Here is a 24381-nt window from a genome sequence, read left to right as displayed (position 1 = left end):
ACTTGTGCAAACAGATGATATTTGCAGCGTTTCCCAAACCTCATGAAACCGAGGCACACATTTTGCATTTCAAAAACCTCGGGAAGTGGCCCCAAATTTACAAATTTGGTGCTAGGATTCGATTGTTGTGTGAACTAAGACGGTGGTCGCTAAATTGCACCCCATCCCCTCACCTTTCACCAAAATCCCACCCCCCCCCAGACCACCCACGTTGACGTATATTCACACTTTGGTGAACTTTGTCATCATCTAACTCAGTGCTTCTTAATTATTTTCTGTTACGCCCCACAACAAGAAAAAGAAAAATATTCCAGGCACCCTCAGCTCTCCGCCGTGACTATAAATAGAATTATTTATCCATAAAATTGTTCACATCTGCCTCCTGTTGCATCCTTCTAAACATTGAAGAGAACAAAAAAATAAAATTTAAGAACTATATACAACTTTAGTATCCTTATATATTTTTTCTTTTTTTTTTTTAGTCTTTGTGGCATCCCAAACATCCGCTCTTTTGCGTCCACTCTGTAAATCATACTAACTTTAGTTTGCGTCAGAAAGCAAACCACCTCATTAAGATGTCAGCGTTTGAAGTCCTGCGCACTTTCAAGGACTCACGGCTTTTTTGTAAAGCGATCACTTCCCGCCGACCTTCCTCGTCAATGCCGGCCAGCTTTGCGGCTTGGCCGCCTCGCCGCTGCTGCATTTGCTCTCCGCTTTGATTGATGCACGAGGGACGCGCACAGCTGGAAGAGGAGACAGTGAACCAGAGGAGGGAACAAAGACTTGCGGGCCACACGGGGTGCGGCAATTAAGCTGTTTTCTTGTTGTTAATTAAAAGCAAATTAGAGAGTGCGACAGGAGTTGCTGTCAAGCCTTATTTGCTGGCAGCGTGCGTACAAAGTAACACCTGTTGTTGCATCTTCACTCTCTCATCTCAATCTCCTTTATTTGTCTTCCTCAGGGGCGCCGAGGAAAGCCAGGGAAGCCTGGACCTGAAGGCAAGCCTGTGAGTGATACTCAGTAACTTACACCGCTAAATACAAGAACGTGACCTCCAAATCTCCAAAATGTGGTTTTACTCATGTATAATGTATTGGAAGCATTTGCAGATTAATCCCCATCACAAACAGCGATGGGCTTTCATCCCCGAATTGAATTCAACGTTGGTTTGCGAATGCCCATCAAAGCATGGAAATGTATTTAAAAAAAAAAAAAAAAAGGAGGCAAAAAATCTGATCCATTTATTTAATTAATTCTGTATTTATTCCTAAGCATGTGAATATTTGTTTGCAGTTTTTAAGACTTTTGAGAAGAAACTTTAATGATTTGTGGGAATTCTTTTGTGATAACTTTGAAATATTTCAAATCAAGCGCTAGCAAAAAAAAAAAAGGAAATGAAGCACTTTAGTAAGCTTGTATGAATGAAAAGACAAAAAAAAAGAAAAAAGAAGGGACTGGATGCCCCATTGCATTTTTGTGCTATCATCTTCTCCTCGGCAATCCAAACCAATTCAAGCTTCCTTTTCTGTGTTTGTGTATTCACACACACACACACACACACTTGAGGCCACAATCATAGGGTGTGTTCAAAGGAGACTCTTAACTGCTCTGATGTCAGGACAAACAGGAGTGCCATATTGCGCCTCTGCTTCGGGTGTCCAATTATTTTCACACACTGTTGCCCTGATTGCACTCCTGATCTGGATCAAGGGTTTTCTTACTTTATGGAGCAGCGGAATCCAGAGAGATCCCGTCGTTTGCTTCCATCACTGCTATGCTCTATAGCTTCAATTATCTTTGGTATAATTGAGCCACTCGCTGTTAAATGTCTCCCACGTGACTCATTGGAAGCCTCGCCTCCTTAATAACTCATAAAGTTGGAGGACGCAAAGTTGAAAGACGAGGCTGGAGCCGGTGTGACATTTCAAAATGGCAAGTTCTTAGCATGTGCCAGTTTTGCCTCTGACATTTATGACTCACCTGCTTTTCCAAACTTGGATCTCAGGGCCAAAATGATCTATTCAAAACACCCAACAGGCCGTCGCTCGCTCTTGTCCTTTGGCAGCAGGAGAGCGCTGGAAGCAGAGGGGGGAGGAGGAGGAGGAGGGGGGTGGCAGGTACTTTTCAATGTCATATTCCAATCACACCATGACAGGAGAGTCTGTAAACACGGCACAATAAATAAAGACAGAAAGATGATTCATAGACCGCTGTGTGTCTTACTGCAAAGGCGAAGCTCGCTTTTTCACAGCAGGTGCCGCCATGTCGTGCCTATATACAATTTTGGGACTGTCTAGTTCTGCATTTTCAAGTGACATATACCCAGTAAAACTATGTTTACATCGACTGAATATATCAAACAACAACTCAAATGCACGCATAGATCACGGTTAAAAAAAAAAATATTAGACATGAATTCCATTGAGTTGGTCGGGACTGACTCGTCCACACATTGGTTGAAATTAAGGTAAGCTCATCATTGCTCGGCTGGTGGCGGAGTAATGTGTTTGCTTTATTTAATGGACTGTGCACCGCCAGTGATCTATATTTAGACCATGGATGCATTTGCTCCCGTTTGATTTACAACGACTGCCTTTTTATGTGCGCACTACGTTATTTGAGCTGTCACTTGAACCATGTAGTGTAAATCAAGTAGAGACCCAGAAAATTGCATTTTAATCGTAATCTCTGAACATTAAAACCTCGGCTCAAAATTGCCGTGGGTCGCGCGCCTTAACGTGAACTTTGACCTGATTCAAAATAAATATGATATTCAATAGGATCAAATCAAATGACATGACCAAAGTCACCTTTAGATTTCACTTCTAAAAGTGGAACTTGTTTTTTCTTGAAGGAGAAAGTGTCAAGCGTTTATCACCAAACTGTCACAAGAAGTGGCATGCGGCATTTAGCGATAAACTGCTTTCCTGTTAGCTCTGACCTGCACTTGAAGTGTGTGTGTGTGTGTGTCGTTTCAAATGTTTGAATCCTCAGAGCTTCACAAAATATCAAAACTATGCAAAGGCAGCGCTCGCCTGACTACAACGTCAGCAGTGTTGCTTCACTTCCTACTCGCTTACATGTGTGACTTTGAGTGTCACTTATTTCCTGTCCTTCTCTCTGCCCTGTGGTCAGCTGACTTCCAATATGTGATCTGCCTTCCACACAAAGACAGCTGCAGGCTCCACGTTCTTGGTGACTGTGAACGGGATCTCTCACAATTGACACTCAATAGTTGTTTAAAGCTATCAAGGGATCTCGTGTCAAACCTGTCGCAACAAGACAAATTTATGAATGACCTCCCATGACCTTGACGGGTATGTTTGTAGTCATAGTGAGAAGCTGATATCCCCTCATAAATGTCAGCGTATAGCTTATACGTACGCCGTCGAGCCCGCCGCAGACCTACTGCAGCGCCCGTCGTGACTCCCCACTCACCCTCAAAACAGACAGATGGTCATTAGGTACAGTACCTTTTCCGAAAGGCTCGGCAATCATTTTCATGAGGCCCAGAGGTGCTGCAGCTCACAGGAGGCACATAACATATGTGGTGTAAAACATCCCCAGACATGGATCTCACAAGGCCTCCCACTGGCACTGTTGCTCCCCCTTTTGCCTCCTTAGCCAGCACACCCCCCCACCTGCTCAACACCTCCAGCGGCCAACTTGGGATGAAGCCAAGAGAGAAAATTAGGAGGCAACCCTCTTGACTGCTCTGTTGATTTCTCGTATTGACGTGGCGTGTATTTCGGAGTCCTTTCCTGCACTCTTTGCCAAGAGGAAAGGGGGGGGGAGTGTCAGCTGGCCGACCTTGACAAGAAAGTTGTCTGCATGAGGACGCAATTGAATTTGCCTCAAAATGACAGGGGATGGCTGCAGGTGGACCGTAGTTATTGGAAAACGTTAGGTTTGGAAATTTATTTTGATCTAAAACCAATACTGAAGCCCAGTGGGTTGCACGCACTCAGGGGTACTATGAAATCCGAGGTGGGGTGCGTGTAACGCTGGCGAATGGGTATTTTATTTATTTAATTTTGGGGGGCGGGGATTCTTGGTAAGTGTAATTACGCTTCTATTACACAGTAGATTGTCACACAGGCTCAGGGAGTTTCGAACTCTGCACGTTTGTAAGTAGAGTAGTGATGAAATTAGCGTTTCATCAGTCAATTTGGCGTCCCAAGTCAATTCACATCTGTTCTTGATAAAAAGGACAGAATGAGCTGTATGTTCAAGCGGGACAGGTTTTGGTATTACACATCGCTATCAAGCACCAGCAGCGCTTTCTGCCACTATCCCAACGGAAGATTGGGAGCACTGCAAAGCGCTCACATTTTTCACGGAATGGGGGAGACAAAGTTCGGAAACTTTTAATTAGCCGATGACATCCTGCAACTTGGGATGTCATGTCGCTGTATGTGGCTGCATTTGTATCAAAATCCCAGAGATGATTTCAAATTTTTTTTACTTTACATGTTAAAATAGTAGATAAATAAAACAAAAAAATATATAATGTTGCTGACTAGAAGCAAAAATTCATGATGCTAATGGTAGCATTTCAAGCTATTCATGGTAGCTATTAAACTATTAACTATTAAATGAAGTAACTGATTGAGTAAATCTGGCTGCTCAGCGGCAATATAACTTGCCCAGCAAGAAAATCACGAGTGCCTACCAAAACTCCTGGAAAAGGAAAACAAAGGCCATCGATCTCGACACCAAGATAAGTAATCAGACACTGAAGGACAGAGAAAACCTAATTATCAATTAAGCGATTTGGCTATCGCATTCTCCTGACCCAAAGCTGAGAAGTCGTGCTGACTTCTTTTGGTTTGCCTTTGATGGAAACTTGTCAAACATGTCGTCTGTATCTATGGACATGCCCTCGAAAAAAAAAAAAAAAAGCTGCACATGTAGGTTATACACGAGCTCATAGAAATCACAGCAGTTTTTTTTTGCAAGCAGACAAACATCCCCAAAAGGCAATCCAGCCAAGTAAAAGTCACGCCGATGGATACCAGGGTCAGGCAACTACTAGTCCATCCGTTCAAAAAGTGCTGTAAAGTTCTGTCAGTGACATACGAGATGCTGCGCCGTAGAGGGCGAACGCAAGGTGGCGAGTATACTGGAAATAGAGAAGGAAAGTTGGGTAATGGTGAGGAGGAGATAAAAGTGGTGGAAAAACTGGGGTCACCTATTTTATGATGAGCGAGTGATTTGGTCTAAGAGGGAACGAGTCCGAGAGCGTACTTGTCCTCGTGTCCCGTGCTTTGCTTGGTCATTATCCAAATGGAATGCTTGAACCCCCCCCCCCAAGGGTGCACTTGAGTTTTACATTTTGTGAACACACCTGGAATTTTTTTGACCTTTCAAAAGTTCCAAAATGTTATACCGCCTCAGAGATTTGTAATTGGCCCTTTGGGGCAAATTTCTGTGGATCAAATCTTGGCTGTGAAAATGTGTTGGTTTGTCAACTTCCCAACTTGGGCAAAAAAAACAAAATAAAATATGGAGGAAAATATGCAATCTAGTTACAAACAGAGCGCTACGCTACGACTGTTATTAAAATCCTTGATAATTGCTTGAAAAAAAAAAAGGTGAATGGAGGCCTGTGCGAGTATCTTGACAGATGTTATTAGGAAACAAAAAAGGCTGCCGAGTAAATTTCCTTTTTTTCATATTTTTTCAAACAATCAACGAGCTGCTTAAATTCAAAGGTCAGGATTGGTATTCCTAATTCACTTTCACAGTTGGCCATGCGCTGGGGATGGGCAAATTGACTTGTTAGACTTATTTTAAGTCACTGATTGTCTTTTGAATTGGGGCCCATTTCAAGCCTCAGGCGCCGCTTGTTATGTATTGTTCAGGGAACAAAGTGGAGCAATTGTTCGCTTCCAACCAGTCCTATGACGATCGAGTCAATTGCGCCATGACAATGCTCTCCCACAGATAGAGTTTCACATCGATTTTCCAAACTCTGCCTATCCCTCTCACGACATGTGCCCGTGTGTATTCTTGATGTGAATACACTCAACTCTATTATTGTGAGTAATTGGCACTGCTAAAAAGTGTCTGAATGATCTTGGTCAGATATGTAAAAGTGGTGCGCACTTGTGATAGGTTTGATGGTTTTCAGCATGACCATGAAAAATTTGGGAGAATATGAAGTGATGGAATTGGAAGTGTTAGTGGAAGAGACAAACTGTATGACTGAGTTAAACAAATAAATATCCATCCATTATCTGTACCGCTTCTCCTCACAAAGGTCACGGGGGGTGCTGGAGGCAATCCCAGCAATCTCCGGGCAGTAGGCGGGGTTCACCCTGAACGGGTTGCCAGCCAATCGTAGGGCACGCAGAGACAAACAACCATCCGCGCTCACACGCATGCCTAGGGGCAATTTTGAGTGTCCAATCAACCTGCCATGCATGTTTTTGGAATGTGGGAGGAAACCCAAGTACCCGGAGAAAACCCACGCAGGCACGGGGGGAACATGCAAACTCCACACAGGAAGGCCGGAGCCGGAATCGAACCCACAACCTCTGCACTGTGAGGCCGCCATCGTGCTAACCAATCGTCCACCGTGCCGCTCCAAATAAATCTAATACACATCATTTTGGGGAAGCCAGCAAGTGTATAAAAGCCATTTTATATTCATTATAACTCACCTCGAATAAATTGGATGTACTTGCGCATCGTGAATAATATTGCCTTTAAATCGCCGTCCCCGCTGTGTCCACAGACGCTCCTGCTGCAAACTTGTCCGCCACGTTCGCCGACGTCCTTTCTCTGTATTTGGACCCCGGCATTAAATGACACAATAATCTTACAATCATTTTGCGTCCCAATAGAATTACTTCTGGTTTCGGAATCCTTAGCGGAATCTTCCTAACGCTAACCTTTGATGTCGTGTTTGTGAATTTATAGAAGGCTTTGCTTCTCGAGACGGATTGCCATCAACAATTTGGTGATTAGGCAAGTTAAAAACAAGGGAGGGGGTGAGGGGGGGGGGGGGGCACATATGGTTAATAAAACTTCACCAAATTCAATTAGTCCAGTTTTCACACAGTGCCTTCACCTTTCCTAAAATTGTAATATGACAATCCATCTGTTCATATACACGAACAGTCTGCTGATTTAATAACAATTTGAAAAAATAACTCATTAAAGGTGCACTCTCACAGCGGCTGTTGTCAAATTAATTGGGGTAGGGTTGAAGTTTTACTTTAAGTTTAACTTTGCCCAGGTGCAGCTCCGCCGTTCAGGGCTATGTTCTAACCTCTATCAAATCTTCTCAAAGTTTAGTTTACATTCAGCTACTTTGTAGCGTCTGAACTGTTTCTTGGTATAGCCGGAATTGGAGAAAAAAAAAAAGTTGCTGATGAATCTCTCTGATCCAAGGGTGTTTGCAAGTTTCTAAAATATGAGGTCAAAAGTATTGTGTAAAATGCATCAAAGTAAGATGAGAGTTCTGGCAAGTCCCCAAGAGACCCAAAAGTTTTCCTTGTTTTGATTTCTCTCCCAGATGCATCGTACTTATCATTCCCTGTACATCACGGCCAATGTGAAGGTACACTTGCTGTTTACTTTGACATTTTCTCTCATAAATGACAGTGAAAGAAATCCCATTAAAATGCGCCAAGGACGGCTCACCAGCAATCATTAAGTGCCATCTATTGGAAGACAGCGGAATGGAACATGGAAAAAAAAAAAAAAGATATTTTCCACCATCTTAGATTCTTGCCACGGTTCCTTTTGCAAATGATCATTCAATTCAGACGTTTTTTTTTATACCATATTCACAGCATCCTTCTTCCATGACTTTCTTTAGGGTTTGTCTTTGTGCCCTTTCTTTCCTCGTTACTCAGTGGGAACAATCTGTTCTTTTCACATGCAGGGGGAGAAGGGTGAGCCCGGCATCTCCGAAGAAAAGGGGGCAAAAGGAGACATAGGAGCCCCTGTCGGTATTTTCCCGCAGCAGCATTTTTTTTAAACGCCGCCGTGCTACTGAGTCATTTCCCAACGCGTCCTCCCACAGGGTCATCCAGGTGCCCGGGGGGCCGAAGGGATGAAAGGACAGAAAGTGAGTCAATGTCGAGTGCCAATACATGACCCTCCTCTCTGTTTGCCGCTGCTGTCACCGTGCCTGCGAGTGTGTGCGTTATGATCAGGCCGCAAGGATATGTGAATGTCACTCATCAACAACTAATGAATTGGCAGCTCGGTTGCATTTTTTTTCCCCTCTCAGCAGGACGACACAACACAACACAAACGAGCAGCAGGCGATTTGTACTTTTTTTGCAGTGCTTAAGGTCGGTCTCATGTGTTGCCACCCAAACTTGTTTTTTGTCGCCGTCTCGTATTTCTGAGCTGCACCGTTATCATTCTTGGTCACACTGAGTCGACACGACATGCTTCAAACGAATTGGGAACGTCTACTTTTTCAAAGATGTTCAGCTCGCCGTTTATCCCACAATGTGAGACGTTATATTTGCCATAGTGACCAAAACCGCCGTATACTTTCGAGATAAAGACGGTAAAATGTAAAATGCCACTAGTAGCCATTTACCACTTGAATGCTTATAATTGTGTGGCATTTAAGAACAACTCTTAGCGGTCACGTATGGTAAATATACAAAAAGGTTTAAGCAGTGTGTTGGTGTAAAGGAAGGCAAAATAGTTTCGTCAATAACACAAGAATGTTTTTTTTTTGGAGGAGGAAAAAAAAAAAACGTTGCCCTTTTTCTGGGGATGTCCCATTAGTCTTTATGTTCCCTGGCTTTCATCGTTCTTCAAAAAATTGGCTTCCTCTCTGTCATTTGCATTTGATCCCAATCCAAATGTGCTTTAAAAGCCTATAAAGCTTTTCTGTCTTAACGCTTTCAAATTTAGAAGATTGCGGCGGCTTGGCTGTGAATGAATTCTCGCTGTGGGCTTGAGTTATTTATATGATGCCTATACTATATATAGAGAGATCGATTGTTGCTGTGTTGTGAAAGCATGAAAGTAATAGCTTATAAATGATGAATGGGAGAAAGTGGGCTCTCAACAGCAATGCATCACAGTTAGGGCTCCCAACACGGCCGTTACAAAAGGTTGTCTGCGTTTTAAGGATGCCGCGACAACTTGTGCGCGTGACATGAAGACCATTGATGAATGTTTTTTGTGGCACTCACCTCAAATCGCTTGACTTACACTTTATTTTCCATTTGGCTGTGTTTGTTCCTTTAAAAGTTATTGATGTGTCTGCGTTACCTTTGAAAGTGCAAACCCCAATGAAGTTGGGTTGTTGTGCAAGACGTAAATTAAAGTCCAAATACAATGATTTGCCAATCCTTTTCAACCTATTTTTACATTAGAATAGAATAGAAATAGAATAGAAATCCCTTTATTGTCATTGTACTCAAGTGTGCAACGAGATTAGAGTATCTACCCACCTGAGAAGGCACCGCGATCACTGAAAGGTGCATGCAGGTTTTGGAGCAATTACCTTTTTTTTAGGCACGGCCGAGATTATTTCAGAAAAAAAAAAAAAAAAAACACCAAGCCGCATCTCGCATGCGTTGCAACAAGATGCCTTTGTGGTAAAAAGAGTGCAAGTACGAGACTGGCCTGGCAGCAGTCCAAATCTGTGTACCATTAAAAGAATTCCACTTAAGAAGCTCGGTCGATGTTTATTGACCAGATTGAAATACTTCCCACTCCCATCTAAAAAAAAAAAATTAAAAAATCATACATCAACGATTCAGAATTAAAATGCATTGCAAAAACCAGCTAGCTGTAAAATGCAGTTATGACTTATTGCCATGTGACAGAAGTTTGCAGATGGAAGTTTTCGGTGCCTTTATTATCACTGAGAACAAAAGTTTGATGGGTTAAGATTTATGAATCGCAGAGTGCTGCAAATGTAGGCATGGCATATGCTAACAAGGCTTTATTTGCTGACTTACGTTTGTTTCTTTTAGGGTGACGCTGGCGCGCCTGGTCCACCTGGACCTGTAAGTATATGCCGCATTTTTGACAATTCATTGTCCGCATCCTCCGCTGGCATCAATTTCAGTTGCATCATTTTTTCTTTCAAAGTGTGTAAAAGGTGCATTTTAAAGGGGAAGTCCAGCCAAAATAATTTTTGCAATAACATTTTCTCTGCGCCTTAATTAGTCTCAATATGGACTTTTGATTAACTCATTCGCTACCAGCCGAGTAAAAAAAAAAAAATGGATCGTTGACGTCTTTAGCCGTCAATGGCAGTAAATGAGTTAATAATGCTTTTGTAAAATCCATCCGTTTTTAGCCATCTCAGGGACGACATCACATTTGCTCAGAGCTCATATGACCTTGAAAAAAACAATACTGTCGATTGTCAAAACCTTTCAGCAATCCAATCCAATTTTGTCGGCCTTATTACAATTGTCACTGTCATCTAAGAAATGAAGCATTTTAGAATATAAAAGAGGCACAGTATCCCGTTGTTTGTCTCGCCAACGATCAGGAGTCGAACATCCGGATATTCACCGCGGTGGGCCGTTTTCAGTCCCGTGAAGATTTCCTTTTTGCGGATGTCTCTTCACTTCAAATTTCACTCGAGTGGGAGAGAGAATCGTTCCTCTCAATCATAACGCAAACGCTCCATCGTGTTCAACGTTGTGTAGTGAGCTGTGGGCCACCCAGGATATTCAGCAGCGCACACAAGAGAAGAAAACATTAGTCATTTGATAAATGAGGCTGTTTGAACATTTAGTAGCAGTCTCTGTCTGTGCTCTCTGCCTTCCTGTGGCAGATAATTTTGGCAGTTAAGCATCGATTTCCCTTACACAGCAGAAGCGGGGGTTCAGATCATTACCCTCCCTCCATAAACCTTCTTGTGGCTCTGTGTATTAGTGGCAGGGAGGTGCAGTGGTTTTAACGGCGCACACTGCATCATTCTCCCCGATGGCCTTAACGTGGCAAAACAGGCTTTTGAGCTCGGAGACACTTTTTTTTTTTTATTTTGCAGCTGCCAGCCTTACTTTACGGTGGCGCTTTGTAACGCGGTCAACTCGAGCTGGCGTCCTAAGCTCTGTTGAGTAAATAGTGGCACGCCAGAGTTCAGCGCTCATGTGCGAAATTGACAATGAGGCTGCATGTTGACGGCTCCGAGACGTCGATCAGTCGGAAAATGAGACGAGTGGCTGCGTGTTGGATTTTTGATAGATGGCGCGGACGCTCCTTTGAGACAGCAGATGATCCAGGATCTGTTTGAAGGTTCCTATTGCTCCAGATGGGGGGAAAAAAACGTCACCGTTAAACATGACTTAATGACTGTTATTGTCTCAAAAGGCTCCTCGGCACACGTTGTGCCGATGCACCTGCACAAAGACGGCAATTCCGAGAACGACGTGCAAAACGATGGCAAAGCTGTCGACATGACCATTTAACCCCAAATTTAAGCGCATCTTGCTCTTGTCTTCCCTCCGTCATTAATTATGATGCTTAAATCACTGGACATTGACCTGCTTATTATTATCGTGTCGCCTGGGCGGGAAACGTGAGGCGGAGGAAGACCGAGGGCGTTGGATTGGTTTTATCTGCCATGAAATGAATGCGCAGATTCAAATTAGAATGTACGTGCACGATTCATCTTAAACCCTTTCAATCCAACGTTACACTTGTTAAATATGTATTTCGCGCAAAGAAAGTTCTTTCCGAGTTGGAATCATAATCGAATACGATTGAACTTGTCGTGTGAAGAGAAGTCTGTTACATTTTCACACGTAACGGCGGCAGGATTGCTCATGGATTTATGTTTTTATTTTCTTTCAGTATTAATGACATACCTCAAACGTAATTATGCTTTATAAGCTCAGAGGCAGCTTCTTTCTTTTTCATTCTTTCTAGGTGATGACAGCTCATGGGTTGAAGCATCTCTCCGGAACTGTAAGCAGCTCCATTGTATCATAAATCACTGACGATTTGCAAATACTATCGTTTTTGTTTTTTTTGCTGAGTCACATTTTGAACCGCTTTATTTTGTCCTGCGTGTTAAAGGATGAGATGATAAACATGCAGAAGGGAGAAAAGGGAGATCGGGTAAGCATTGTTGAATATCATTTGGAATTCATTCAAGTGAATCGAATAAAATGTGAAATTGAAACTCACGAGAGGCATGCAACACATTGAAAATTTGGCATTTCACATTTTCTTTTGGAGAATTGCTGTTGTGACGGGCCATAAATTTTGGGCCACCTTTTTGGTTTGCCTAAAGTTCCAAAGGTAATATGACACATTTTGGTGATTCCACAGGGAAACATTGGGCTGCCAGGACAAAAAGGAGATCAAGGTATTGAGGTGGGTCCTTGTTTTCAAATTATTTATACACTGACAGTATTTATTTCTTATTTTTTCCTTCATTCGAGAGAATCGTCGGTCCTCTTTCTAGTTCCTTCTCCTTCCTGAACCTGTGCATTCACGTCGTATAGATTAAGCGGACTGCTCTGAGAACTTGGAGCAAATTGAGTTAAGATCACCTTCGGAGGTTAGTTCAGTTCCTTAAGATGCGCGCTCGCTCCTCCTTCTATCTGTGTCGGCGAAGACAATCAAGAGTTGAAAGGGAACATGCATTCACGACCTGCTCACCGAATGGGGGTTCTTTCTAATGTACGAAAAAGATCACAACTTTCGTGTTATGTACTTATTCCTATATTCTTTTTAGGATGGCATTTAAGGACAGGATATCGTGCATATGCCCGCGGCTAGCTTGGATACAAAAATCAACAGCCCAACAGTTCCAATAATAGTGATTTATTTATTTTTTTTTGCATTTTGTTCTGTTAGGGCAAGCAAGGTCCATCTGGACCAAGTGGACTCCCCGGCGTCCCAGGAGAGAAAGTAAGTATACCTGCAGCAGACTACATGTCAAGCTCCGTCGCCTTATCTGTCACCTTGGCTTATCCTCTGCTTCCCAACGCAGTTCGCCAGACTCAGCCTGAGATCAATTGATGAATGCCGCAATTAGCAGGATGTCAGAGAGAAGAGTCCAGTCTGGGTTTTTTTTTTCCTAAAGCCGTCAGTCAGCAAATTTAATAATTAATTAACGGAAAGAGGAAAAAGTCTGCGCTTTTTGGCAAAAAAAACCCCCAAAAAAACACAAGTGCAATCTGCTTGCTGCACCTGCTTTGATAATGAGCATCTGTCTTTCTTGAAAAGCAGGGAGGGGAAAAAGCGACAATTTATAAATCGTGTCTAAAAGGAAATTATGTTGGAACCCGACAGTCTGCCGAAGCAGTGAGGAGGAGGAGGAAGCTGTGGAGATGAATGTGTGCGAGATGAAGGTCTGCTGATCGATGTCTTTTTTCTCCTCACTATTGTTTACAGGGCTCGCCCGGGAGAGATGGCCTAAAAGGAGAGAAGGTATCAAGTTCTCATTCCCCAAAAAAAAAAAAAGGGAGATTGCGCGATGTTTTGATGAGCAGTTGAACATACAAGAAACCTTCATGACGCCTCACATGCCATCCATGCCATCGTCAATCACGGCAGAATTTCGTTTGCCTCCGTTTGATGCCCTCGACTAGCCCACAGTTTGGAACGAACACCTCTTGCAAGCAGGACTCGTTCCAAAACACTCGACCGAAAGTGACAAAGTGCAACAGTGTGCGCCTTGACACGCGTGTTTGATGAGGTGTGTCGCCTGTCAAAATAAATGACGCTTTACACGCGACTCCCCTCCCGCCGCAGTCATTCTGTCAAACTCCAGGGCAGAGAAATAAATCCAATTGCGAGTGCTTAAGCTTTCTTCGTCCTCTCCGATTGAGGAGCCTCCTTTTGTCACCTTCACTAATGCAAACGAATGTCAGCGACAAGTGCGATTATGTATTCAGATGAGAGTCACAACAAAAACAAACATTCATTTCTAGAGTAGATTCGGATGAAAAACAAATATATGTACATGAAGCCATTAAATTCTGGGGCCGCCGTGAGAATGTTAAGTGTGTTTACCGAAATGAACAATAAAATGTGTCCTTGTAAGGCGGCAAAAGCGCTTGCGTCGACTCTCGCAACGAAAGCCCTCTTTGCGGGTCACTTCAATATTCCGCCTCTTTTCATGCTTTCATGCATACTTGACATCGGCCTGAAAAAATGTTTTCGCTATTCTCATACAAATCAGACAAAGAAAGCCAAGTAAAAATAAAATGCATTTTTTTAAATGCTGACTTTATTTATTAAGCGAGGAGAAAACTATTCAAAGCTATGTGGTCCTGTGTGGAAAAAAATACTTTCTTCCTAAATCAAATAACTTGTTGGGCCACCCTCAGCTGCCGCAACAATTGAAATCAAGCGTTTTGGACAACTGGCAATGAGTCTTTTCTCTCTGGAGAGATTTTGGCCCATTTGTCATTGCAGAATGGCTTTAATTCAACAAAACCGGCGGGTTTTGCAGCATGAATCGCTCCGCTTTTTTTAAGGTCATACCACAGACTTTCAATCAAGTTTTTCATTGTATTTTTTTTTAATAGATAAATTTCCCCAACTACAGAAAGAATAAGCCTTATGACACGCTTGTTTCCTTATGACACGCAATTACGTGGACACCTTCGGCATAGTCAATAAATAAATGTCTCTGTGGGCTCCTGATTCACTCTAATGTTTTCGATGTTCAAAAAAGCATGACTCGGTGAAATGAGAATATTTATTGTAGGTTTTGCCGAAAAAATCTCAGCTTCCACAGTACAAAATTTCTCACTTCCGATAGCAGGGGTGTCAAACTCAAATCCACAATTGGCCGAAAAGTAAAACTTGAACAAAGCCGCGGGCCAGCATTTAATTTTTTTAAGAACTTATTTTTCTATTGAACATTTTATTATAAGTGGTTTTATTAATGAAATACAATCTTTTTTTTTCATTTTGAATGTTACTATTATCATATAGAACAGAGGTATTCCATTAAAAGTCACAGAGGTCCACGACGAAAATTTCTTCCAATTAAAAGGTCCGAACCAGTCCAACTTCCCGAAATGTCGAGCCTATGTTCACATTTTGATATAGTTTCAATATTTAGTCATTTTCAACAGAGCGCACTTATATACTAAATATTTAGCAATGTTCCCATTAAACACCTTTGCCAGTCAAACAAATATAAGGCGTTTATTTCACATTCAAGAAAATGCGGCTCCAGGAATTTAAGGGTGCCACTTCCAGAAAAAAAACTGTAAAATATCTCCTGCAGAAATATATCAAGTGCTAAACATTGAGTTAACATCTTTTACCTTTTTTTTTTAAATCAAAGAGTTATCAGCCTAAAAAAAACGGAAAGCCTAATTATCCAAGTAAACCAGGTCAACATGTTCAGTACACAATCAATCAAAATGGCTGCCCTCATGAAAAACAAATTCAAAATGAGCTTTGACACACACTTTTTCTTTGGAATATTTTTTTAACTTCTCTTACTGAGAAAAATGAGTTTGTGAATGCTCTGCCAGTGACTTAAATCTGGGTTGGGATTTGGTAGATGATTTCACACATCTGGGCTTTGTGTTTTCCTTTAAATAATGTTTGTGCAACCACATTTAAGCACTCCTTCACAACTTCCCCATCACTTGAACGTTTTTTTATGTTTCCCCAAAATCCATGATACTTTTACTGAATATTCGTTTGCATGCCGCTGGGATGTAAACGAAAATGTAAAAATCTGTTGCACTGCACTCGAAGTTCGATGTTTTTGCGTGCGCTCACCTCAAACGTCAGCGGGTAACTTTGCACAAAAGGGCGGTGCTTGGTCTCGTAGTGGCGCTTCGCAATGTTGCGACGGTTTCGGAGCATATGATGCACACTGGTTTAGAATCGGCTGCAGCCAGAACGAAACTAAATTTCTCCGTCCATTCATTTAAAACAAGACGCATCGACCTCGCTAACTTTTATGCGAGGCGTACTGTCAGCAGCACTCTGTTCCGGTCTGCTGCGCAATTGGCAGTGGATCGTAAACAAAAGATTTGATTGGCTCAAATCAGTCACGCCTTTTCCGTATTTACTAGAATTGCAGCGCCAACGTTTGCGAATGCGCCCTGAAAAAAAATCATTCTAGATTGGCCATGGGTCCGGTCCGAATCGTCCCGCGGTCCGGATCCGCCATTTGGTGATGCCTGATATAGAATGTAAAATGCTATAGTAGTCATTTGGTATAACCTCGCGGGCCAAATATAATTACACTGCGGGCCAGAGATTGACATCTATGTCCTAAAGTAATATATATATTTTTTTTTACCTCATAGATGCAGATTGTTTCCTTCTTGGCTCTACCATTCTCATTTCCCTCCCCGGCAGACAGTGAGCGAATTGAATGTAACGTTCCACGTGAAACCAAGTTGACACATTTACCTTGCCGTCACAGCGTTGACTGTAAAAACAGAAGTCATGTCTCTACATCTCCATTGCCTTCCTTATGTTTGTCAGCTGTCGTTTTGATTTGCAAAAAGAAAGCAAGTTGTCAACATCACTGGGATTAGTTCCATCCATGAAAGGATTGCAATAAATTATTCCAGACAGGAACCAAAAGTGTTGTTTTGTCATGCAAGCAGCAACTTTCAAACAAAACTTAGCATTGGATAGTTTTATGAGGGGTTCTAGAAGTCACCACGGACACAGTTTGCGCTACCCAAATAATCACAAAAAAGGCCATCATGCATTGTACAAATTTCACGAGGTTTAATTCATGACTCTTTCTGTAGGGAGACTTGGGCGAAGTGACCGGGCTTCAGGGACCCCCGGGACCAAAGGGCGAGCCTGGAGAACCTGGATATGTGGTGTGTATTCACCGTTTTGCTTGTCCTGAATGTTCTCCAAAGATTTAAAAATCTGGATTCATCAAGTGTGACTCGTGAACTCGCGACAGATTAGAAAAAGTCGCCCCCCCTCCAGCTCCAGCCTACATAGAAAACATGCAATTAGGATGACACAAGTCATTAAGTAATCAAATATTGGATAACCTCAGCCTGGGTTATCATTTCTCCTTCCAGTGTCAAGATGATGGCTGTCGAAGCTTTGCATTTTCTGGACGTGCCGACGCATATAAAAATGTTCATTCTAGCTTCATCAAACAGGTGACTCGTGCACGGTCCTCCTTTCGACTTGATCGCTTTGAACAATCTTGTTTGTTTTCTTGGAAACAACACTCAGCCCGAAGCGAGCTCATCAAGCAGAGAAATAAGAGACGAAATTAGTCCGGGCTGAAGTGTTTATACCGCTCACATGTTTCAAAAGTGATGACGCCATTTTAGGGACGGAGGTCCTTTCGCGAATGGCATCGCTGCTAAGTGTCTCGGAGGGAACATCGATATTTTTCCACACATTTTATGGTCTTTATTATTTAAGACGACCATAAAAGCGATAAAAAGAACTCAGCGGGTGTCTTTAATGAGGCAGGCCTCTTCAAATAACTGTCGCTCAATTGATTTTCGCCTGTAAATGAATGATGACGGTCTGTATTTCTTTGCTCACTTTTATGATTGGATGTAATGATGAAGTTCTGCAGGAAATGGTGTCGTTGTTAATCCCCAATTCGCCATCTTGACGCTAATATACAACATGGATTGTGGGGGCTTGTTAAACCGCAGTCGTCAATGTCGTCTACGTTCTGTAAAGCGAAACAATGTTTATTTTTGCCCTTCGATGCTTTGGTAACTCTTGCAAACGGAACTTGTGACACTTTTCAGACTCTTTGCACTGTAGAGTTTGTTTTTCTGCTTTTTTTTTTTACTTTCTGATTCATCTCTTGTGTTGACATATAGGGTGACGGGCTATCTTTGTCCAGAGGCGCTCGTGGCCCCAAGGTAACGCGCTGACATCTCCACCGAAATCATTCATGCAAAGTCCACGTGAATCTCATCCTATAGATTGGGATACGTAGTGAAATCGTGGTCGTGGGTTCGATTCTGGCTCCGGCCTTCCTGTGCGTAGTTGGCATGTTCTCCCCGTGCTTGCGTGGCTTTTCTCCGGGTACTCCACTTTCCTCCCACATTCCAAAAACATGCATGGCAGGCCGATTGAACACTCGAAATTGCCCCTAGGGATGCGTGTGAGCGCGCATGGTTGTTCGTCTCTGTGTGCCCTGCAATTGGCCGGCAACCCGTTCAGGGTGTCCCTCGCCTACTGCCCGAAGACGGCTGGAATAGGCTCCAGCGCCCCTCGCGATCCGAGTGAGGAGAAGCGGTTCAGATAATGGATGGAAGGATTTTTTGTGAAAAGGCTTTGATCCTAAAACTCAGGGAATAATTTTAGTTGGACCCTTTCCTGCTCAGCCGTGGACTGAAAAGACATTGCAAGCCAATGTAGGCACTGCATTTTTTTTTTACCTCTGACCTCACAAAAGCAATTGCACATCAGTTGCTACACGTTCCACACAGACACACTCCAAAATATAGTCTTCCCAGAAGTGTTGAAATTGTCCGCAAGAGGGAAGGCCCGTGGCCTTTTTGATGCTGTAATCCTTTGTCCATATGTATTGAAAGCATTTTGGTTCAGGGATTTTTGTGCTGCAGGCACTAAATACGTTTTGCTTTCCAGTGGGGCTGTTATGGGAGAAAAACAAATGGCACATTGTGTATTTCTCAGCACGTGTCACGTTTCAAATAAAGCAGATAAGGAACATGTGCACGCCACTGGCCTTGAAAATACGTTTCCTCCCCTTCAAGCTGCAAAAAGCAAAAAAACATGAAAGCAAAAATCCATTGGGGTCCAGTCTAAATACTTAATGATCATGCGGCGCAGCGGCTCTCCAGGAGCTTCGGATTGAGCCGTCTGACTGCTGCCTTGTTCTTTTGTCAGGGGGAGCGAGGCGTCCCAGGACTACCTGGAGAGCACGGTGATAAAGGCGAGCCTGGCGAGAGCATCACAGGCATGCCTGTGAGTATGAGGGTGTTTTTCATTGTTCTTCGTATTCATTATTTACTTTGAGTTCACGTCTACACCCAGCAACAAACAACCCGGTGCTCCGTAAATTCACTTTCTGCTGAAAATGGCTGTCATTACTGCTAGATGCTTCCTGCCGTGTGGCATCCTTTCATCCTCCGTCATATATCTCGCCCGATTCACATTTCAAGCACGGCGGCATGATTGCAAGGGAACCTGTCTCCATTTCTTTTAATATAGAATTGTTGGAGGCACAATCAATGTGAGCAAAAGGTGTCTAACACAATAGCTTTATTGGATCCCTGGTGCTAGAGGGCAGACGGTGTTAACAAGCAGCGTGATGTGTTCTCAGGGCCCGGTGGGACCTCCGGGAAAGCCAGGATTTGAGGTTTGTGGAATCTACTCAAAATCCACCAAAACATACATTCTCTTTCGTTTCCAGCGTATTGAAACGACAACAAGCTGTATACACTTTGTTATAAAGTTGCACATTTTGGAAAGTCAAAACTCGGAGTTTGAAACGTCATCACGTGAGATGTCAGCAAACCATGAGAGACTTCAGTTCAGTGAGCGTCTAAAGCCCAAATTTTACTGAGCGGCCAAGGTTGTGAGTGTTTGCTGTTTTTTTCGCCAGGGTTCATTTATGGTTGCAAAATTTTGCAAATTTGTTCTGTTGAAATTTGGAACATGTTCAAAATTGCATGGGGACAGGAAAAACTAAAAGTGTGTGGAGAACGTTTTTGCAACCTTTTGCAACATTGAACGGAACCTGATATAAAAACAAAGCATCGCCACTCAGTGAGGTACGGATTTAAAGGGGGTGACGGGTTTAAACTTGTCATTCTATTTAATCTTGAGTTAAGCAACAAAATCCACCCGTTTTTTTTGCCATGTCAGGGGGCGGCCATTTTGTCTTCTGTCGACTCAAAATGACATCACAGTTGTTTAAGGCTCAGATAACGACCAATACGACCTCACTTCTTTCCCCAAACTGTGCCTTGATTGGTCATTATCTGAACCCTGAGCAAATGTGATGTCATTTTCAATCGACAGAAGTGACAAAATGGCCGCCCCCTGACAGAGATGAAAATGGATGCTTTTTGATGCTTAACACATATTCCACAAACGCAGTGAGTGAAAGAATTTGAGTAAGGAACATTTTTTTGGGTTGACTACCCCTTTAAGAATGTTAAATCAATACAGAATGCCATTTTGTCTGAATTATGGATTGTATTGCTTGATATGAAAACGAGATTGGAGGTTCCACAGTAAATTATTCAAACATTTGCATTTGCCAACTGTTATATTTGACTAAGTCATCGCGACTGATGGATGTTTTTCAGGGTCTTCGTGGATCCCCAGGTTCACCTGGGCCTGCTGGAGTTCCAGGAAGAGAGGTGAGTTTTTTTTCCCCCCATCACTCTATGCACCCCCCTGCCAAGTGTGCCGATACAAGCCAACATAATGACTGTCATCTCGCTGGGGCTGAACCCGAGTGTCAGATCACACATTGCCACCAGCTGTGACGGAAGTGAAAGCGCAATTGCAGTGTGGCATGTTCGCTTAATTTCCTTCCCAGAAGGATTGTTAGCTTCTTTCTTTCTCTCACTTAAAGGGCCCTCCTGGCAGACCGGGCCCCCCAGGTCCCGCTGGACCGCCAGGTGAACCAGTAAGTTGGAAAATCCCATTTGCGTATTTGCACCGTGAAGGTAAATTTTCTAATGTTAGCTCCGGTTTGGGGGTAATTTGCAGCCAGGCTTGCTTTTCACGGCCTAATGTTACCTTCAGGACGGTGGTGGCATTTATGACAAAATTCACCCCCCCTGCTCCCTCTCCACTGCTGTTTGTGTCTATAGATTTCTTATAGTTTGTGTCTGCAACAAGCTAGTGGTAAGGAAAAAAAAAAAAAGGAAGAAAAATCAAATGTTCTCTTTGTAAAGACTCGCATACCGCATGGACAACAAAGCGAATAAAAAAAAAAATGGGAGGCGATATGATTGTGTTAGAATTGTGTTGTCTATCAACAAAACTATTCAAGTGCTTCCCCACAGCCTTGGAGATTGAACATCTGAATAGTTTTGTAATATAATAAATGTTCTAGCCTGAAGGGTCCTATGTTTTATATTTTTTTTTTTACTTTTTCTCCTAGACTGCACTACCAATTGTTGGAGATACGGCGGCTTTGCTCAAGGTATTTTATCATTATAATTAATGATAATTGCAGCTCTCCGAGGTTGACTATATTATTTTGGAACGGCTCATTGTGTTGCTCGTCTGGAAATGTATGGCTTGCGGGAGCCGACAGCCCGACGTAAAGCCCTTGAGTGCCTCCATCAGGTTGTCTAGGATACATTCAGAAGTACTTTTCTCTCAGCCTGTTTTGAGGAACGCTTACTGGCAGTGATGGGCAAATGAAGCTTCAAATCTGCTTCATGAACCAGTTGTAGTCTTTTTGGTCTCCTGTAGATGGCAGTCTCTGTTCAACATTGGGCTGAAAACACACTGACTTGCCATTTTTTTAAACCAACAGTGCCATCTGCTATCTACTCCAAAATACAACAACTGGTTCATGAAGCAAATTTGAAGCTTCATTTTCCCATCACTACTTCCTGGTAACGTTTACAGAGGCAACTTGATGTGAAAATTGTCATTATCCTGCAATACATATTTTTGATGCCATTTTTCACAAATTGAAGACTTGTTTTCTCTGTACACAAAAAGCTCATTTCTTTCCATGCCTCCTCTGTACCTTATCCTCAAGAGGATGTCAGCTGTCAACATTCACGTCAGAGCTCGTCGGGGTTTGTTCAATGTCGTAAATGTTCGCAAGACGTTCGCAAACAGGGACTTGAGATCAAAAGTACAGGCGAACATTTGCCACCTTGAACGAACCCTGACGCGAATGTGCGTCTTTCTACCTTCGCCTAAAACATTTAACGGGGCCGCAAGTGGCCCCCGGGCCGTAGTTTGCCCACACGTGCTCTAGACCTTTTGTGAACGTAGAAAAAGTCTAATCTCTTTTAAAGTCAGCTGACGAAGAAATGGGAGCAAAAATGTGTCCAAAGGTCAATATTGGATCATAAATTCAGAAAGATACTTTTCTAACTCTGCATTGAGACGGCTTTGGCGCCAGCACTAATGTGCCAATAACAAAAGCTTTAGAAAATGTCTCATGCTGCTGCTGCCACCGCCTAAAGGAATTTTCCGTAAAAGCTCTTTTCTTTTCGAAAAAATGATCAACAATTGTGAGGAACCTTTGAGTCACTGATTCCTGAAATTGTTAACTGTTGTTGTTAAATTCTTCCTTTTTTTATTTTTTATATTCTTTCAGATTTAGCATTTGAAATATTTGCTGCTTGTAATGGCACAGCATGCTCGATTCTGCTGGAAGGTGGGCTCCTTATATTTCGAATGAATCAGGAATGGTGATATTTAAAATTCTCGCCTAAATGTCACCGCCAATGACTTTGACAAAGTTCACCACTCACCTCGATGAGAGACGCTGTTGGTGGGTTCGCGTTATTTCTGCTATGCAGACATTTAAAGAACACTTTGTGTCAGTTACGCTCTTGTCCTCCACTCTGGGGTGTGACATAATGAATGATGAAAACGCCGACTTGATATCTCATTTGTGTCACCGCGTTTGCTTCCTGCATCGCCCTCCCCGCGCTACTAGAACGCCTGCAGTGCTTGCCAAATGAGAGTTTCCGGGCTGACTGGACAAAAGGGAGAGAAGGGCTCCCACGGAGTGCTTGGACATGACGGCATGGTGGGAGAAAAGGTACATGTGACTTATTAGTTAGATCCTGTAAACACTTCTGATGCTATCGTGTCACTTTCGATTCAACCTTTAATAAGGGCGACCTGGGCTTCATGTCACATTTGTTTCACCCGTGTATATATTTCTGGTATATATTTTGCATTCATTTCATTTTCATATTTTGTAAAAATGGGTCTCCGCCTGAAATGTCTGTTTTACATTTCTAAAATAAAAATTCCAGATTGAATTGATTTACAAAAAAAATAAAGCATTGGTTCATCGCCAAACTTAAATGTGGACATTCAAACGACAACTGGAAGATCCATTTATAAACACTCAAACAAAACCTGACGAGTAAAGTTTAGCAATTATTATTAATTAGCAGCAAAAGAAAAACGAACCACTGCTCTACTACTGGTGAGGCCGCTTGAAGCGACTCGTTTTTAGCCGTCAGTGGGCTCACGTTACAGCAGGAGTGATAGAAGACTGTGTGTGGAGACTTTGGCCGCTCTGACGCTGACTCTTTCGAATGTTCTTCGGGAGAGGGCCCACCCCTGAGGTCTCCTGATAGATTAATTGGCCATAATCATACGAATACTCGCGATTTCTACGGAAAATATCAAATATCAGTGATTTCTTGATCGTGAGAATGTCGCGTGACATAAAATCGATCTTCACAGCACCTGATTAATATTGGAAACCAATCAATAAAAACGCTTGTCCTCACTCCGTCATGGACCGTCTTATAAGCACACTCCAAATGTATTTACTTTTTCGTTCGTGTGTGTTTGTCTTCTAAACAGGGCGATCCGGGTGCAAGAGGTCCGATGGGGAATCCCGGGAAGGAAGGCCCAAAGGTTGGATGGCGATCTCAACATATGTACATCATTTGAAAGCTTTTTAGTACATGGCATGTTAGATTTCAGAAATGTCGTGTCGCCTAACCAGCTGTAGAGAAAGACATCTGTTGGGCTTGCCGCAAAAGTTGTTGCCATGGAGACAGTGTTGCTCCACATTGATGCAAGGAAACAATTTATAGCTGAGTGCTATAGAGACTCGTGGAGACAAGTATCGGAAACCGAGACAAAATCAAGAGTTTATTTCTTAAAGAAATAGCACCCCCAAAAAATTAACAACAAAAATGACCTTTTTTTCACTACGTTTGCTACAAAAAAAAAATTGTTCAATGAAACAAATCTCAAATCGAAGGGCATTTGTTGTTTCACCTCTTCTACAAATTACGCAGTCATGCAAAGGATTTGCTCGTTGCAGTGTTTTTGCTTACATATCGCTTGGCAAATGAACTTGGAATCCAAACTTAATGACTGATGAATTAGTCCCAATTTTTTAAAACTGTTTCTGCCACCCCAACCCCCGCCCCCTCCCACAGGGAGTGAAAGGAGAGCGAGGCTTCACTGGTCCCACGGGAGATAAGGGCGACGAGGTGAGTGTGAAAAAAAAAAAAAAGTCAAAGTTGGCACAAAGTCGACATTGAGATATTCCTTTTTATTTTAACGCGACAAAAAAAATGTTGGATGCTTGAGGGTCTCGATTCCCCGTCTTTTGCCTTCTGAGGTCATAGGAATAAAGTTCTCCGTAAATGTGTCCGTGCTAATGAAAGAAACTGTCTCGTGCATTGTTTCTCAACACAAAGAAGTCACAAGACCCAGAAGAATATTTTTTTTTTTATTTGAGAAATCACAAAAGGTTGATTATGGGAATCATTCAGTAAATAAAAGACTATA

The 24381-nt window shown here is 42.6% G+C and overlaps 1 protein-coding gene across 1 annotated transcript in view; it reads left to right on the top strand.

Moving 5' to 3' along the window:
* The window catches only part of col19a1 (collagen, type XIX, alpha 1), an 87290-nt gene that overhangs the window by 41626 nt on the left and 21283 nt on the right, over positions 1-24381 (top strand). The window contains exons 17-35 of the mRNA XM_088305196.1: positions 962-1006; positions 7895-7957; positions 8036-8080; positions 9963-9995; positions 11875-11913; positions 12025-12066; positions 12280-12324; positions 12811-12864; positions 13351-13386; positions 16698-16772; positions 17757-17798; positions 18793-18870; positions 19229-19264; positions 20220-20273; positions 20492-20545; positions 21026-21067; positions 22553-22657; positions 23440-23493; positions 24027-24080. Of these exons, the coding sequence (XP_088161322.1) occupies positions 962-1006; positions 7895-7957; positions 8036-8080; positions 9963-9995; positions 11875-11913; positions 12025-12066; positions 12280-12324; positions 12811-12864; positions 13351-13386; positions 16698-16772; positions 17757-17798; positions 18793-18870; positions 19229-19264; positions 20220-20273; positions 20492-20545; positions 21026-21067; positions 22553-22657; positions 23440-23493; positions 24027-24080 (996 nt within the window). The remainder of the gene's footprint in view (positions 1-961; positions 1007-7894; positions 7958-8035; positions 8081-9962; positions 9996-11874; positions 11914-12024; positions 12067-12279; positions 12325-12810; positions 12865-13350; positions 13387-16697; positions 16773-17756; positions 17799-18792; positions 18871-19228; positions 19265-20219; positions 20274-20491; positions 20546-21025; positions 21068-22552; positions 22658-23439; positions 23494-24026; positions 24081-24381) is intronic.

This window comes from Idiotropiscis lumnitzeri, chromosome 9 (genome assembly GCF_059441095.1).
Source record: "Idiotropiscis lumnitzeri isolate Australia: NSW breed Sydney's pygmy pipehorse chromosome 9, RoL_Ilum_1.0, whole genome shotgun sequence".
Taxonomy (NCBI): Eukaryota; Metazoa; Chordata; class Actinopteri; order Syngnathiformes; family Syngnathidae; genus Idiotropiscis; species Idiotropiscis lumnitzeri.
This window is presented reverse-complemented; position numbering and strand designations above follow the sequence as displayed.